This window comes from Cyprinodon tularosa, unplaced genomic scaffold, assembly GCF_016077235.1.
Source record: "Cyprinodon tularosa strain WSP-4 unplaced genomic scaffold, ASM1607723v1 ctg678, whole genome shotgun sequence".
Taxonomy (NCBI): Eukaryota; Metazoa; Chordata; class Actinopteri; order Cyprinodontiformes; family Cyprinodontidae; genus Cyprinodon; species Cyprinodon tularosa.
Window position 1 is genome coordinate 97,676 of NW_024039427.1, and position 13,940 is coordinate 111,615.

General features: G+C 39.4%; 1 protein-coding gene across 1 annotated transcript in view; it reads right to left on the reverse strand.

Moving 5' to 3' along the window:
- The window catches only part of igf2bp1 (insulin-like growth factor 2 mRNA binding protein 1), a 54,885-nt gene extending 42,380 nt beyond the window's left edge, over positions 1-12,505 (reverse strand). The window contains exons 1-2 of the mRNA XM_038267577.1: positions 12,297-12,505; positions 11,520-11,580 (exon numbers count right to left, since the gene is read on the reverse strand). Coding sequence (XP_038123505.1) covers positions 11,520-11,580; positions 12,297-12,471 — 236 coding nt within the window. The 5' untranslated portion in view covers positions 12,472-12,505. The remainder of the gene's footprint in view (positions 1-11,519; positions 11,581-12,296) is intronic.
- Between the last annotated feature and the right edge of the window lie 1,435 nt (positions 12,506-13,940).

Consider the following 13,940-nt stretch of genomic DNA (forward strand, 5'->3'; position numbering starts at 1 on the left):
GCATGTACCCAGATGTGTGCGACGTTTTATTTTGGAGGAGAGAAAAGAGCAAACGGACAGAAAGAAAGAAAGGAGGGAAGGACAGATGGTTCGAACCGGAGAGAAGAAGCAATCAGAAAAGGAACGGGTGAACCGATGGGGGGGTGGGAGCTCTTAAAGAGACAGGCTCCTTTTAAAAAGCGGCCATATTTCCCCACCCTCTGCTTCCCGTTTTAACTCTGAATAAACCCAAATAACCAGAAACAAGGATTTTCTAATGAATGCTTTTCTAATGCTCTGGAATTTTACCATAAAATCTATGGAACAAAAAGCTTTACATTTAATGTTATGAGGAGAGATAAGGTTAAGATAAACGCCCTAAAATGATTCATGGATTCTGTTCACATAAAACTCCTTAAAGATGATTTACGTCTTCATTTGCTGAGAGCCATAGAGAAACAGCCGTGCTTTTATTGTGGCAGTTTCTGCAGACATTAGCAGAAAACTGTCCGATGCCATAAATCTGTTCAGAAACGTAGAAATATGATAAACAAATACATCTGAATTTGGAGTTTATTTAATGGAACCAAACCGCCTGTAAACCAGCAGCGTCTCACTTTATCGCATCTCTTCCTCATTTCAAACCAAATGTTGAACTGAGCTGTTTGATTTTCTGTTTTACTTTGGATTATTTCTTTTCTTTCTGCCCTTTTAACAGTTTTAAATAGAAAGAAAGTGGAAGCTAAAGCTAGCAGGGCAATAATATCTCACTGCATTTTGAATTCCTCTAGTATAAATAAACATAAAAAGTTTTCTCGGCACCTTTTCGATGTTAGAGATGCTGAGTAACAAAGTACAAATACTTTGTAACTTTACTGAAGTAGAAATAACGGCTATCTATACTTTACTGCAGTAATTATTTTTTAGACAACTTTTTTTTCCTGACATTTTTCTTCAATAATCTCTACTTTTCCCTCCCCAGATTTTAAAAATAGACTCGTCAGTTTTGTTTAATTTAATTAAATATAAACCATCAAAATAATTAGTTTCATCTAGACCAGGGGTCTGCAACCGTTCATATCCAAAGAGCCATTTTGCTTCAAGTACGACCAAGTCGAAGTCGTTTAGAGCCGCAAAATATAAAAATACTTTACAAAAAAACAAAAAACCTAATTATTCTTTTTATTATATAAAGGAATTTTTTAAATAATATTAATACACATAATTCCTACATTAATTCCAAGAAAAATCGTTCTTCAAACAGATTTCTGGTTCTTTTAATATCATTCATTATAGTACATTATTTAGCTCTTTATATACATTTTAAGAGCCGCTGGAGATGATGCAAAGAGCCACATGTGGCTCTGGAGCCGCAAGTTGCAGACCCCTGATCTAGACAATTCATTTCTTTATGGTTGGACTCGGTGCTGCCCCAACATGTTGTTCCCCACAAACCAATATAAATCGTTTTTCCAGATGATGCAAAGTTAAATGTGACTCTGTTACCATTAGTTATAAAACTAAGAAAATTAACTCTACGGAAATTTTCATCCAGAATTGTAGAAAATGTTCCTTTAATAGAGTAGAGCAGTAAAGCTTCTGGCCTTAACTGTTTTTTTTCTGCATTACTTTTACTTTTATATTTCAATTAGTAAAGCTATAAAATTCCTTGAGATGACACGTGTTGGGAATTAGCGCTATAGAAATAAACTGAATTGCATTTAGTTTTATAAATTGTAAAAAACTTAAGTCGATCCTCTAATGTAACAAAAGTGTTTTTAAAACAGCAGGATTTATATTTCTACTTTGGTGATTAACATTAATACTTTTGAAAACTCATATAAGGTTGTCAAAGATTTCGACACGTTGAAAAGTAAATTCTTAATCCTCCAATATTTCATGGAGACATAATTGTAATTTGTCGTTAGCTTATTAAAGACAAGGATTGTTTGCTGATCTTAATCAGATTTATAGATTATTTGTAAGAGCAAATAATATCCAAGACTGCCTTTGAATATTATTTTATATTTCAGTTATTTTATTTTGCATTTATTTGCAAACTTATTCAACCTGCATTTATGATTCTGTTAGATGGAAAAAGTTTCGCTTCTCATCGTCATTTTTTAATCAAATATTTTTTTAGTGTCGATATAAATATCCTAATATCCTGACAGCCTCAATAGATAATCTAACACTTGAGCAACATCGTTATTAAATACCGATTTATTGAGTTTTATAGACCTGCAGGTTGATGCAGAGACCCACAGAGGGCGCTATAGCCAGGCGCTAACAGTAGCGCCGTACGTTTTCATGTGCGACGGGTTAAATGATAACAGACTGAGTAAAAACACAAACTCATTTAATTAATTAAATCCTAAAGGTTTTTTTAAGATTTCCCCCAAAACAGATTTTTTTATTACTTTTTTATACTTATTCAAAGCTAATATGGATATTTTCATCAACTGTGTTTAAATAATACAGTAAAATTTAGACTTTTTTCCTTTTCTCTTAATTTTCTGTGTACATAAAGAAAATCATTTGGCCAAAGATTGACTTCAACCTAACTCAGATAAATTAGAGATCTTTATTGTCCATTTCCTGCATCTAAACAGGAGACCAGTCCCAGTTTGAATGTGTTCTCCCAGAGCTCCCAGTGATCATCGTCTACTCCACTGGCTCATATTTAACATCTGAGAAATATCTTGTTATTCTCCATTGAGTCCTGAATGATTATCAGCTTATCTAATTAACTTATTTAGCCTTCAATAGAATAAATACAAATCAATGTATTTGTCCATTTTCTTTTTTTGATTAATCACTAATCGGATCTTAAATGCAAAATATTTATTATATATTTTTTTTACAATCCTGTTATAATTGCTGCTCTAAGTGGGTCGCCACTGTCAGCCAAGGACGTAGGTTTGATTTCAGCTTTGGTAGGGACACTATTCTTCAGTTTCATTGGTCCTTTGCAAAAATATGCATGCTCTTTTTTATGCTTAATGTGAGCTTCAGGGCTCATTTTGTTTAAAGAGAACAGCAGCATTTCTTGCTACATTAATACAAATCTTATAAGCACTACATGCACTAGATGCTGTTTATCAATATTTAAAGCATAACTGGCACTGATGAATGTGGAATTAGGACTTTTTCCACTTTGAAAAGGATTGCATTTAAATTTACATGCGACTAAGACTGTCTGTTTAACCAAATATAGTCTATAATATGTGGATTTATACTGTGTTTTCTTCTGAAGATAAAGAATTGTGCAGAGGTAAACAGAGGTAAACCCCACTCTTATTTTTTTTTATCTAATATGCTCTCTCTGGATCATGCAAAATAATACATTCAAGGGACAGCAAATAAATGTATTGTATTTACATGTGCACTGGAACTATAAGAGGAACTGACACTGAGCATTTAAAATATTAATATTAGAAGTTGTAGTACATCTGGGCTGTAGGTACTCTAGCTAATTTCATGTATTTTATCTATGGCTGAAACAATTAATCATATTAACAAATTATTTAAATAATCGTGAACTATGTAATTGATTAATCGTTAACTGGAGTATAGGGTCACTAAAATGTGTCTTTAGCCGACAGAGCGACCCACTTAGAGCAGGAATTATACCAAGACTGTAAAAAATATGTAAACATTTTGCATTTAAGAAGTAAAAAAAAAAAGTTTTTGTCTGTCAATATTCTCCATCCAGAACTCCTCCAAAGGAAACTTTTAAACGTTTCTGTTTTACCTGGTTTCATTTCATAAAAGATCTTCTTTCAGGAGCCTTTGGCTATCTGATTAAAAGATAAAATAAAAGAAATCCTAACGTTGTTAACTTACATTTCTCAAGTTCCACAAATCAAAAAACTCTCTCCTGCTTCTTTACAGAACTCCAATCAGAAGCTTTTGCCTGTTTTAGCGTAGATAATAAGTTTTTTTAATTCGGACTAGTTTCGTAGCCCAATATTAATTTATTTTAGCGTCTTTTTTTTCCGTGCTCCAAGCACCGGCCCGCGCGCACATACAGACTAGAAAACATGCAATCAGAAAGAGAGAAGGCGGAACTTAAGGCAGAATAATCAGAGAGTTAAACCGCGCAGCACAGTTGATGCGCTGCTATGTGAAAGGGACAGGAAAGAGTAGGCAGCTGCATCTACCAGGCAGAGAAGCTGCGAGAGGACAAGAAGCGGCTGCTGTATAGTAAATTATAAACATGTTGTTCACATCCACTTACTGGTAAGGACAAACAGGTCCGTCCAAAATTTTGGTAGGGACATGTCCCTATGGTCCCTATGCAAACCTACGCCCATGCTGTCAGCTAAAGGAAGATTTTAAGAGTCTCTATACTCCAGATAAAAATCAAATACTAAATTAGTTGACGATTATTTCAATAATAGATTAATCGGATTAATTGTATCAGTCCTAAATGTTTAGTGGTTATCGTAAATAAATGATGCAGGTTTTAAGGCTCTGGATATAGATATTCATTCATTAAAAATATATATTCATTAAGATTTCTTCTAAATTCAAGTCCTTGTTTGAGATTGCTTTCTCAATATCACCACCCACTGGACAGGAGGTAAAGTGCAGTGATCCTAAAAACCTCCCTGTACATCATTAGGCCAGTTTCAAAGGCGCCATAAATCTCCGGCGTTCCTTTAATCCAAGAAAATAAAATCCTTAAAAACGGCGATGGACCAGCAGAGCAGTAAAGAAAGCCCAGCATGCAAAGCTGATGGTTTTAACTCCACCTACATGTTCACCTGCCTGGATGGACGAGCTCAGCTTCAACATATAGAAAGAGACATTTGAGACACAAATGATGGTTTCCTTCCCTGGAAAGCAGCACGAAGCCGATGGAATAAAGAAAGGACGCCTACAGAAAAATACAATCATAGTATTTATATTATGGATCATCAAGCTATTCACCAAGTGCTCAACTAGTTTATTCTGATTCATTTATGTAGGATTATAATTATAACTAATTATTATTTTACAAAATCAATTAATGTCTTTTTTTTTCATTAATCAATTAATAATCAGCTAGCCAAAGGTTCCTTAAAGGAGATTTTTACTTAATTAAACCAGCTGGAACTAAAACTCTTCCACTTTTGGATTTCTAGATTTTTTTTTTTACCTTAAATGCAAAATATTAATGTATATTTTTATAGTTTTCCTATAATTCCTTCTGTAAGTGGGTCGCCCTGTTAGCTAAAGACATGTTTTAGAACCTCTATACTACAGTTAAAGATTAAACGGTAATTTATCTGAATTATTTGTTCCAGCCCTACATTTATGACTGCATTATTTGTTGGATTTTAGCAGCTAAAATGCTGCATGACCAAAACTGAAGCCGGAGGAAATAGAAATAACTACAAAACCAAAGAATAATATCTGTGAGAAAGGATAGAAAAGCCAAACACTGAATCTGATTAAATCGGGAATTTAAACAGTTTTAAAAATCAGATTTGTTGCTTTTGGCTAAATAATGTTTGTATGAATCAATAATGACCTCCTGCTATAATTAAGCAAAGTGTCATTTTATGGAAGCAGATGTTAAATCTAGGTTGAAGTTTTTAAGCTCGACGTGAAACTGAAGATCTTTAGTGATTGATTGGAGAGGAAAAGGTTCATTTTATAGCAAAAGAAGATGATGCTAGCGCGCTGATCCCAAACAGACAGGCAGCAGCTGTTTGCACCAACAGGAAAAACAACATTATGGATTTAAAAAGCTGTCGTTAAAACAAATAAATTAAACATTAATATCTCCAACCTCTTTTGACCCAGTTTAAAGTAATTTCATACGAAGAAATAAATTTTCCTTTGTTTTTTTAGAAGCAACAAAAAAAAGTCTGCCAAAGGAAAAAGATTTTTATTGTTCAAAATGAATTTAAAAAACCCACGATCTTATTTCAGGTGCAGAATATCCAATTACTTTATTTTAGGGGCTCGTTTTTAACAGCCAATAATCATCCAATTTACCTGCTCAAATTTAGTAATATGCTTTTTAATAATGTTTAGATCAGTTTTTGTTTTTAGTGCAGAAGGAACCTCTAAAATAAGGATGCACTACCCCTCCCCCACTTGTTGCAGCACAAAGTTTATCAACTGGCTGAAAAAAGGACAACCTAATGTGGAATATGCACCAAACGGTGCATATTCCACATTTCAGCCTGATTGTGAGTATTGAAGAATAGATGCAAACATTTGTGCATCACTTTAGCTTCATCTGAGTTTTTAGGTTTTCTCTCCAGCAGAAAGCACAGCGGATGTTATAAAAGCTCAGAACGGCTCCCATTCCAGAGACTTTATTCAGCAGAAACAAAAACCCCACTACTAAGATTCCTGAGAAATGTTTACAGTTATATTCTGAAACTCGTAAAAGAGTCCATAACCGAAGCGACTGAAGTTTAGTTTTTCTCCTGCCTGGTCGTTTGGCTCCACGTTCAGCTGGAGCTATACAACTCTGATGCTTCTCCAAGACAAAAGGAAACATTTTGCGTTTTTTTTATCTCGACATCATAACGTTCCTTCGCTAAATAACAGTTTAATTGATTATCAGCAGTGTTTGGTGTCGATCACTTCCAGTTTTGTGAAGCCAAACTAGATGAAACAGCAGGAAGCAAACAAACTGGCACTAAAGTTAGTTAAACAGTAAACATTAGAAAACCAGCCGCTAAATTTAATTGATGATTATCTCAATAATTGATGAATTACAATTAATCTGATTGTTTCTGCCCTAAAATGATCAAATGGTTGTTAATCCACACATCCTAAAGTAACCAAACCCTGAATCCAGGCCGCCATGTTTCTTTCTGAATCAACCAGTCCTTTTTGTTCTGGTTTAAACCGAGAAGAAAGAAAAAAACAGCTTAATGTTCGGCTGATTTATGAAGTAAAGTACCAGATGGAGTTTGATCTGACATCAGTATTTGCTTCTGTACATTCTATATTAGAGCCAGAGGAGGAACCCATTCTGTCTGATTTATTTCTGTCGGGTTGAGAGGTCCGCCATCAGAAAGCTCTAAATCGACCTTCCGGATCACCGGATCCGCCGTCTACCAGCCCGACGTTAAAAAACGCACCGGATCCGTCTTCCAGCCACCTTCCCTGGATCTCGCCGTCTGCCTTCGTTTCCAGCGCTCAGCGTCGGCTCTTTGTGGAGAGCTCTGGGGGTGTTGCAGCGAACATGGCAACACGCCAAGGGACGGCGAGGAACAAGAGAGGCAGGAATGAACACACTGTGCTGCAGAGAGACGGGAAGCAGAGAGTCGCTGTCAGAGCATGCGTGTAGGGGAGGACACGCTCACTCCTCTGAGTCACAGAGCGAAGGGGGGGTGACCCCCGCCGGTCCTGACAGACGATTGGTCGCACCCCCCTCGCTCCCTCCACCCACCGTCCCCTCCCCCTCCCGTCAGCCAAACACAGGAGGTGAGGAAATCCAGCCATGGCTCCTTCTCCCTCCGTCTCTCTGAGCCTCACACGCTGCGCCTGATTCACGCCACGGGAGTCATGCATGCATTTGGCGTGTAAAATTCCTGCACTTGAAAGTACCTGCAGATCATGAGCAGAGCAGCGATGGAAAATGCATCCCGGGTGCAAAGGAGCAGCTCCTCCAGGAGGCTCCTCTGCTACCGACACGCCCTTCAATCGGACAGAACCGGACATGTGGGCTGCAGGACCGTAACCAGGCAAACTGTCCGGGTTCAGAACAAAGAGCAGAGGCGGATGGAGGGGGGGGTTACTGTACGCCTGACCTTCCTGGCCTCAGCCATGCCATTCAGACTCACAGATTAAAGGATGCCATTTTAAAAACAGATACCAGGCTGCCTATCCATCATCCCCCTAAAGCTCCATCTGACTCCTCAGTGCAGCGCGGCGTGCTCCCGGCGTGGCCCGTTCAGCCCATCGCCGTTTCATCCTAGAGTTTCCCTCCAGTTATCTCATTTTATTCAACATATAAAAACGATTAAGAAGCATTTTGAGGGAAACCAATTAGAGACAAACCGATATTTCTGGCCAATGCTTCTCTGGTTCAGTGCGATGCAACACTCCATCTGCTTTAAATCAGTAAAACAGGAGTTATTGTGTTTTTAATCAGGTAACCAGAGGAAAATAAAAAACAATATTGGCTTAAAAAGATAAAAATAAGCAGAATGTATCAGGGTCGGTGGAACCGATATCTGATCTGTCCTGAATATTTAAAACAAGGTGCTCATAAGCAGCTGCATGCAGTGATGTCAGGATGCTAATCAGTAGAGATTTACTGTTAGCTACTGATGAAGACTTTAAGTTTAAAAAACCTTAAGGTCAGTTTTAAAATTCAGACGCAAATAATGACAGGAGCAACAACCAATATTCCCAGTTTACTGTCGCTCATCTATGAGCAACTGGTGCCTGAGCTCCCATCAAAAACAGATTTTACTGAATGATCTGGGTTCAGCGTTTCAGACACAATGACGGCTGATCTGCTGGGATCCAACAAACACGCCAAGGTTAGCAACACAGCTTTAGCCACACATGAACAGCAACATGTACACATAGTGAAGATTTAAAAAAACTAACAGGCAGCACTTTTTTTTTCTGTCACTAATTACCTGCTTTATTTTTCTTCCTTTTGACGTGTTTTAAATGTTGTACTAATTTGCACAAATTTCAACAATCATAAACAGACAGCGCTCCCATTTTTATGCGTCTGCAGCAGGTGGGTGGAGTTTAACCCTTTAAAGCACGATCCAAGAATAAAACAAAAACAGAAAATTACTTTTTTTGATTTGAAGTCCTTATTTGGCCTTTTAACAAAATATGTAAAAAGAAAAAACAGAAATAAATTTTTGATATTAATAATTTATTACTATGCGATAAGTCAAGATTATTTTTTGTGTTTCTTCTGCCCTCTGTTATCAGGTATATCTGATTGTGTACAATAGTTTTTACCATTAAATTATGCAAAAGGTGTCAGACGCAAAACATTTCAGAAACCGTATGTATCAAATATGATACATTTGGCATTACAGGGTTAAGAAGAACACCACACAAACACACGCACCATATATACAAATGCATATTTTCCCCTATTTAATAAGAGATTTGTTGGGGGGGGGGGGGGGGGGGGGGGGGGGGGGTAATGGTTTTTAAAACCTAAAGATGCTAAACTAATCATTGGATCCTTAAAAAAAAAAGCAGCACGGGGAACGGCTAATTAAGACGTTGTTTAAACTAAATCTGTTATAAACACAAACCTGATCAAGTGAATCAGAGCAGAAATGACCAGATTTGGCGACGATATTTTCCTAAACAGTAAAAACAGGTTATTATAGCAGCTTTGCAACTGATTTCAACAACCGCTGAAATAAATCTATGGAAAAATATCAACATGTGAGCGAGACTAATGAAGCATGTTTTTTGTTTTTAAATCGATAATTATTTACTCATCTTTTCCTGCAGCATTAAGAAGCGTAATGCAGTTTTGCACAGGTGGTTCCAGTCTAAAACCATCCATGAGTATCTTCCAAACAAAACACTGCAGGTTCACCACAGGCCAGGGCCCCTCCCTTTTCACCCCCCCTGCACATAATAAGTCCTGATCTGCCACATTCTGCATAAAAAGAGAATTGAAGCTCTTTCCTTCCAGAAAGCTGCCCCTCCCCCCTCCATAAGGACCAGTTCCCTCTGAACACCCCCCTCTCCTCCCCCAGCAGCACAAACACACACCTCCACTGAGGTCCCATTTCACTACCAGCGGAATCCTGCAGCCTAGAAGGTGTTTGATGCTGTTCTCACATCTGAACCATGATTCCAGATGTGGAACTCCATCATCATCATCATCATCACTAGGAGGAAATATTCTGTTTTAAATCCAAAATAAAGCAGAAACCTTTTGTTTTGAAATTTATTTGTTGTATAAAAATAAACCAAATGGGATTTGATTGTTGATTTTTTTTAAAGGCACGAGAAAAGAAAAACTCCTCTTGAATTTCCTTAGCGCATCATAAAGGCACGTACAGAAACAAAAGAGTCTGTTAATAATTTGTTTTTTTGTATTCTCATTTTAGTGATGAAATGTGAAAAAGCCTGCTGCTCCTGAGGGGCTGAGAGTGAACGGCCATTTTAAGAGGCAGCTCCCAAAGTTGGGCCATGAGCGGAAAAGAGCCGCAAAAACAGCCGCTAAACGGGCTGCGGAGCCGCAGAGGAAAGGCCCGCTCGCCCCTGGCTGTTGGAGGGGGCTGGCTGCCTGCCTGCACTGTTGCAGCCAATTCCTTTCAACTGAAAGCTTCGCCATTTTGCAACCTGCTTCTTTTTTCGCCTGATGGAACCACGTGTTCAGCGCCACGGTGATCCTACGAAGCGACCACCGTTAAAAGAGAGGGAAGGCCTGGAAGGAACCAGAAAAATGTTTATTTGCAGACTTTTAAAGCCGCAGATCGCTTCTAGGTTTTGTCCACATCCACAGATTCCTCCTTGCAGCCCAGTGGGAAAAAACAAAGCGGGGGAGTTTCAGTGTTTTGGGGAATTTTAACTGTTATCAGGCATCAGGACGGACACCTAAAAGTCTGCTCCTGGTTAAAACCTCTGTGCTGCTGGTAAATTAATGTGCAGACATGAATCAGTGTGAGCATCAGTTTATGGTGATAATGGAGCTCACGCAGGAGGAGCACGTTCAGCCAAATGGCGGAGCTCCTCTATCTGGGCCAAAGGTTACAGCCACGAATCATCGACTATCTGCTAGATCTAGAAAAACAGAGCGACCACCGAAACACGCCAGCAAAATAAAACCACCATATGCAGACCCTCTGATGCTGAACTAAAGCACATTTATAAACAAAACAAACTAGACGTGCTATAGAAAGGCAGGTTTACAGTTATAGTAGCTAAATTAATTCAATTAAACAATCAGTTCACTAAGAGATATTTTTAATTCCAATTATTATTTAGTAAAATACTGTAAGAGCAGACTATAACCTATTAATACGTTGTCAGCAGGAATAATTGAATAAAATTGAAAACAGACTCACACTGCAAGCATAAAAAACACAACTATTATGTAGTATATTCTATACTATATCATAGTACTATTAGTACTAAAGTATAATATACGAGATGTAGAAGATTAATGCACTATTAAATATACTGCATATTTTAGTGGCTGTTGTAACATTTAAGTCAGGCAGGGCCGCCTGTTGAGTTTCTGTAGGGGTTGAAGGTTACGGCGGAAAATTCCCTGATTTTGTAAAAATGTGACGTTTTACTTTAAAAGCTAGATTCACTAAAGCACTAATATGAGCCTGTTTGAAAGACTGAAGAGCCAGGCAGCCAGAAGAGGCCAGCAGGAGCCTCGGGCAGAGCGGGTCCTCAGCAATGGCGGCCGGCAGCAACAACCAGATAACCAGCCTCCATCATCCAGCGACACACCGCGGAACACAGCAGCACAGAACTCACAGCACAACTCCCAGCACCGCCAAAAATGTGACAAACTCCCGCAAATGTGTTTAGAAAACAGTTCAAAGTGTTTGGTGATGTTTTTTTTTTAGTACCTTTGTTTCTTGGGGACAGAATGCTCCACCTCAATGCGTTTCCCATGAAGTTCCACTTTACCTGAAGAGAAGAAGAACAAGGAGGGTCAGATTAAATCAGATTAAATCATCCCAGATCAGAGGCTACAGGCTAACAGCTAGCTGCTATTTACAGCATGGTGTTGCAGCAACAAAACATCTAATAACCTGATTATTAAGAAAGTAAAATACGATAAGAAAAGACTCGGAAATAAAAAAAACACACAGCTATATATAAATATTTATTTATTCTTTTTTTTAACAGCTAGAGTAAAAGAGAAACTTTCAACCCAAATCTGCAGGATTCATGTTTTGTATGAAACTGTTGTTAAAACATGAGTGATTTAGTAGTGATAGTTTATTGGAAAGCTGACTGGCCTGCAGACCAGGGGGCCCCTATGGAACTGGGTAATAAGAACTGGGTTTACTGGTTCCTCTCTTCAATATAGGCCAGACTTATCTGTCTTAAACACAACTGTTATCTAAACTGGAAGTAAAGCTACACTTTCTTACACACAGAGGCCAAAATTATTTAATGTAGCTGGTTAGATGTTCACCTCTACCATCGTGACCTTAAATGTGCACCATTGGTTACCCCCACCCCCTTGCAAAAGTTGAACGACCCCCCCTCGGTGCACGACCCACGGCCCCCCTTCAGCCATGGAGGCCGGGTTAAAGACGCTCTCGAGCGGCTGAAGCATTTGTGGATCTGCTGAGAAGCCGGAGTGGGAAGGAAACATTTTTTTCTCCATAACTCACCCGAAAATGTTTCGATGGCTTTCATCGCCCAGTGGTCATCGGGGCAGTCCACGAAGGCATAGCCGTTCTTCATGAGGAACTGTCCGGAGTAAGGGATCTTATGATCCTCGAAGGTTTTCACCAAGTCCTCAGCGGTCACGCTGTCCCCCAGATTCCCGATGTATAGTTTGTGCATGGTGCTTTTTAATCTTTACCAAGAGCAAAAAAAAAAAGAACCCCAGAAAAACTGTAAGGTTAGGAATCCGTAAAGTTTAATAAAGCAGCTCCCGTCGCTGCTGTCGAAAACTAACTGGAATTAGTAAGGAATTAGACTAATAATCAAAACCAATAAACGCTACTAAATATTGTAAAAATAAAAAAAATGTCCAACAATGAGGAGAGTGTATCTGATTGTAAATCCAGGTGGACTAGAGGAGCAGAAGCAATTTAAAAAATCCGTGATTCGAAGCAGCAGCAGCAGCTCCCGTGGGCTCCGTGGATTATAGTGGGTCAAATCTGCTGGGTGGGTGGGTCTGGAAGAGTGGGGGGGAAACTCTGGCGGGATCGGATCAAATCGGGTGTAGGCTGTGTTTTCCTCTCTTTCTGCGAGCTGAACGGTGACGCCGCCCCCCCTCAGCCTCCGATTCACGCGCTTTAACCACGTGGTCTCTTCGGGATAGGGCAGAGGCGGAAGAGGCGGGGCCTTATCCTCCAACCCTTTCAAGGGATCACAGCATAGATATAGAACTGAATAGATAACATAGAAATATAAGTGAATATTCTATAGATATTTACGGCCCTGTTCCTATTGGGCGAACTGTGACAGGAGCTGCTTCTTCTTCTGCTATATGTAAGGCTAGCTGTGTGAGCTAGCAGCCAACAGTATTAGTTGAGTGATTCAACTTTAGGCCGTTATTAAATGTAAAATGAACGCCGTCCTTCATGACTTTGTGTTGTGGAGACGTAAAGACGTTCATGTTGGTATTGGAAGGCAGTCTGTTAGAGAGGTTCTTCCAGAAAGCAGACCCCAGGCTCCAGGTGTTGCTGTAACACCGCAGCGGCCCTGCTCCTCTCCCTGAGCGGGCAGCTCCTCCAGCCTACAGTACGGCAGAGGTTCTATTAGCAGCAACACTGATTCAAACATGGCGGCTTTCCATTCCTGCCAGCACCTACAGCGGCCTTGCAGTAAACTCTTTTAACTTCCGCTAAAACAAAGCTGGTTGTCCGCGCTGCACATTTGTAACGGCGGTTTTAGCGTAAAGGCTCCAGGAAGTGTTAGTGAGTGGATGGATGGATGGGTTTATGGTGAAATGAGTTTAAGTTGTTTTGAACAAACATGGCGCTGCCTCAGACCTCTACCGGATCAGAAGGCCTGCTCTGGCGGAGCAGCCTACGTGGAGTAGCAGTGCTCCATCATGGCGCCCGGTGCCTCTAATCCGCTCTCACTTCTTCTGCTCCCCTAAACATGAATCTGGTTTAACGTGGGTGGTTTTTAACAGCTCTTATTTGTGTGAATCATATTTCAGGCTAAACAAAGCCGGACTGTTAGGAGGAGGATGGATCTAAATCCCTCAACATGGCGCTGTTATATTCTCAGATTATACCTAAAACAAGGGCAGTTTGAGGCTAATAGTGAAAAGCCCAGGCTCCGAGCTTCAGAATATA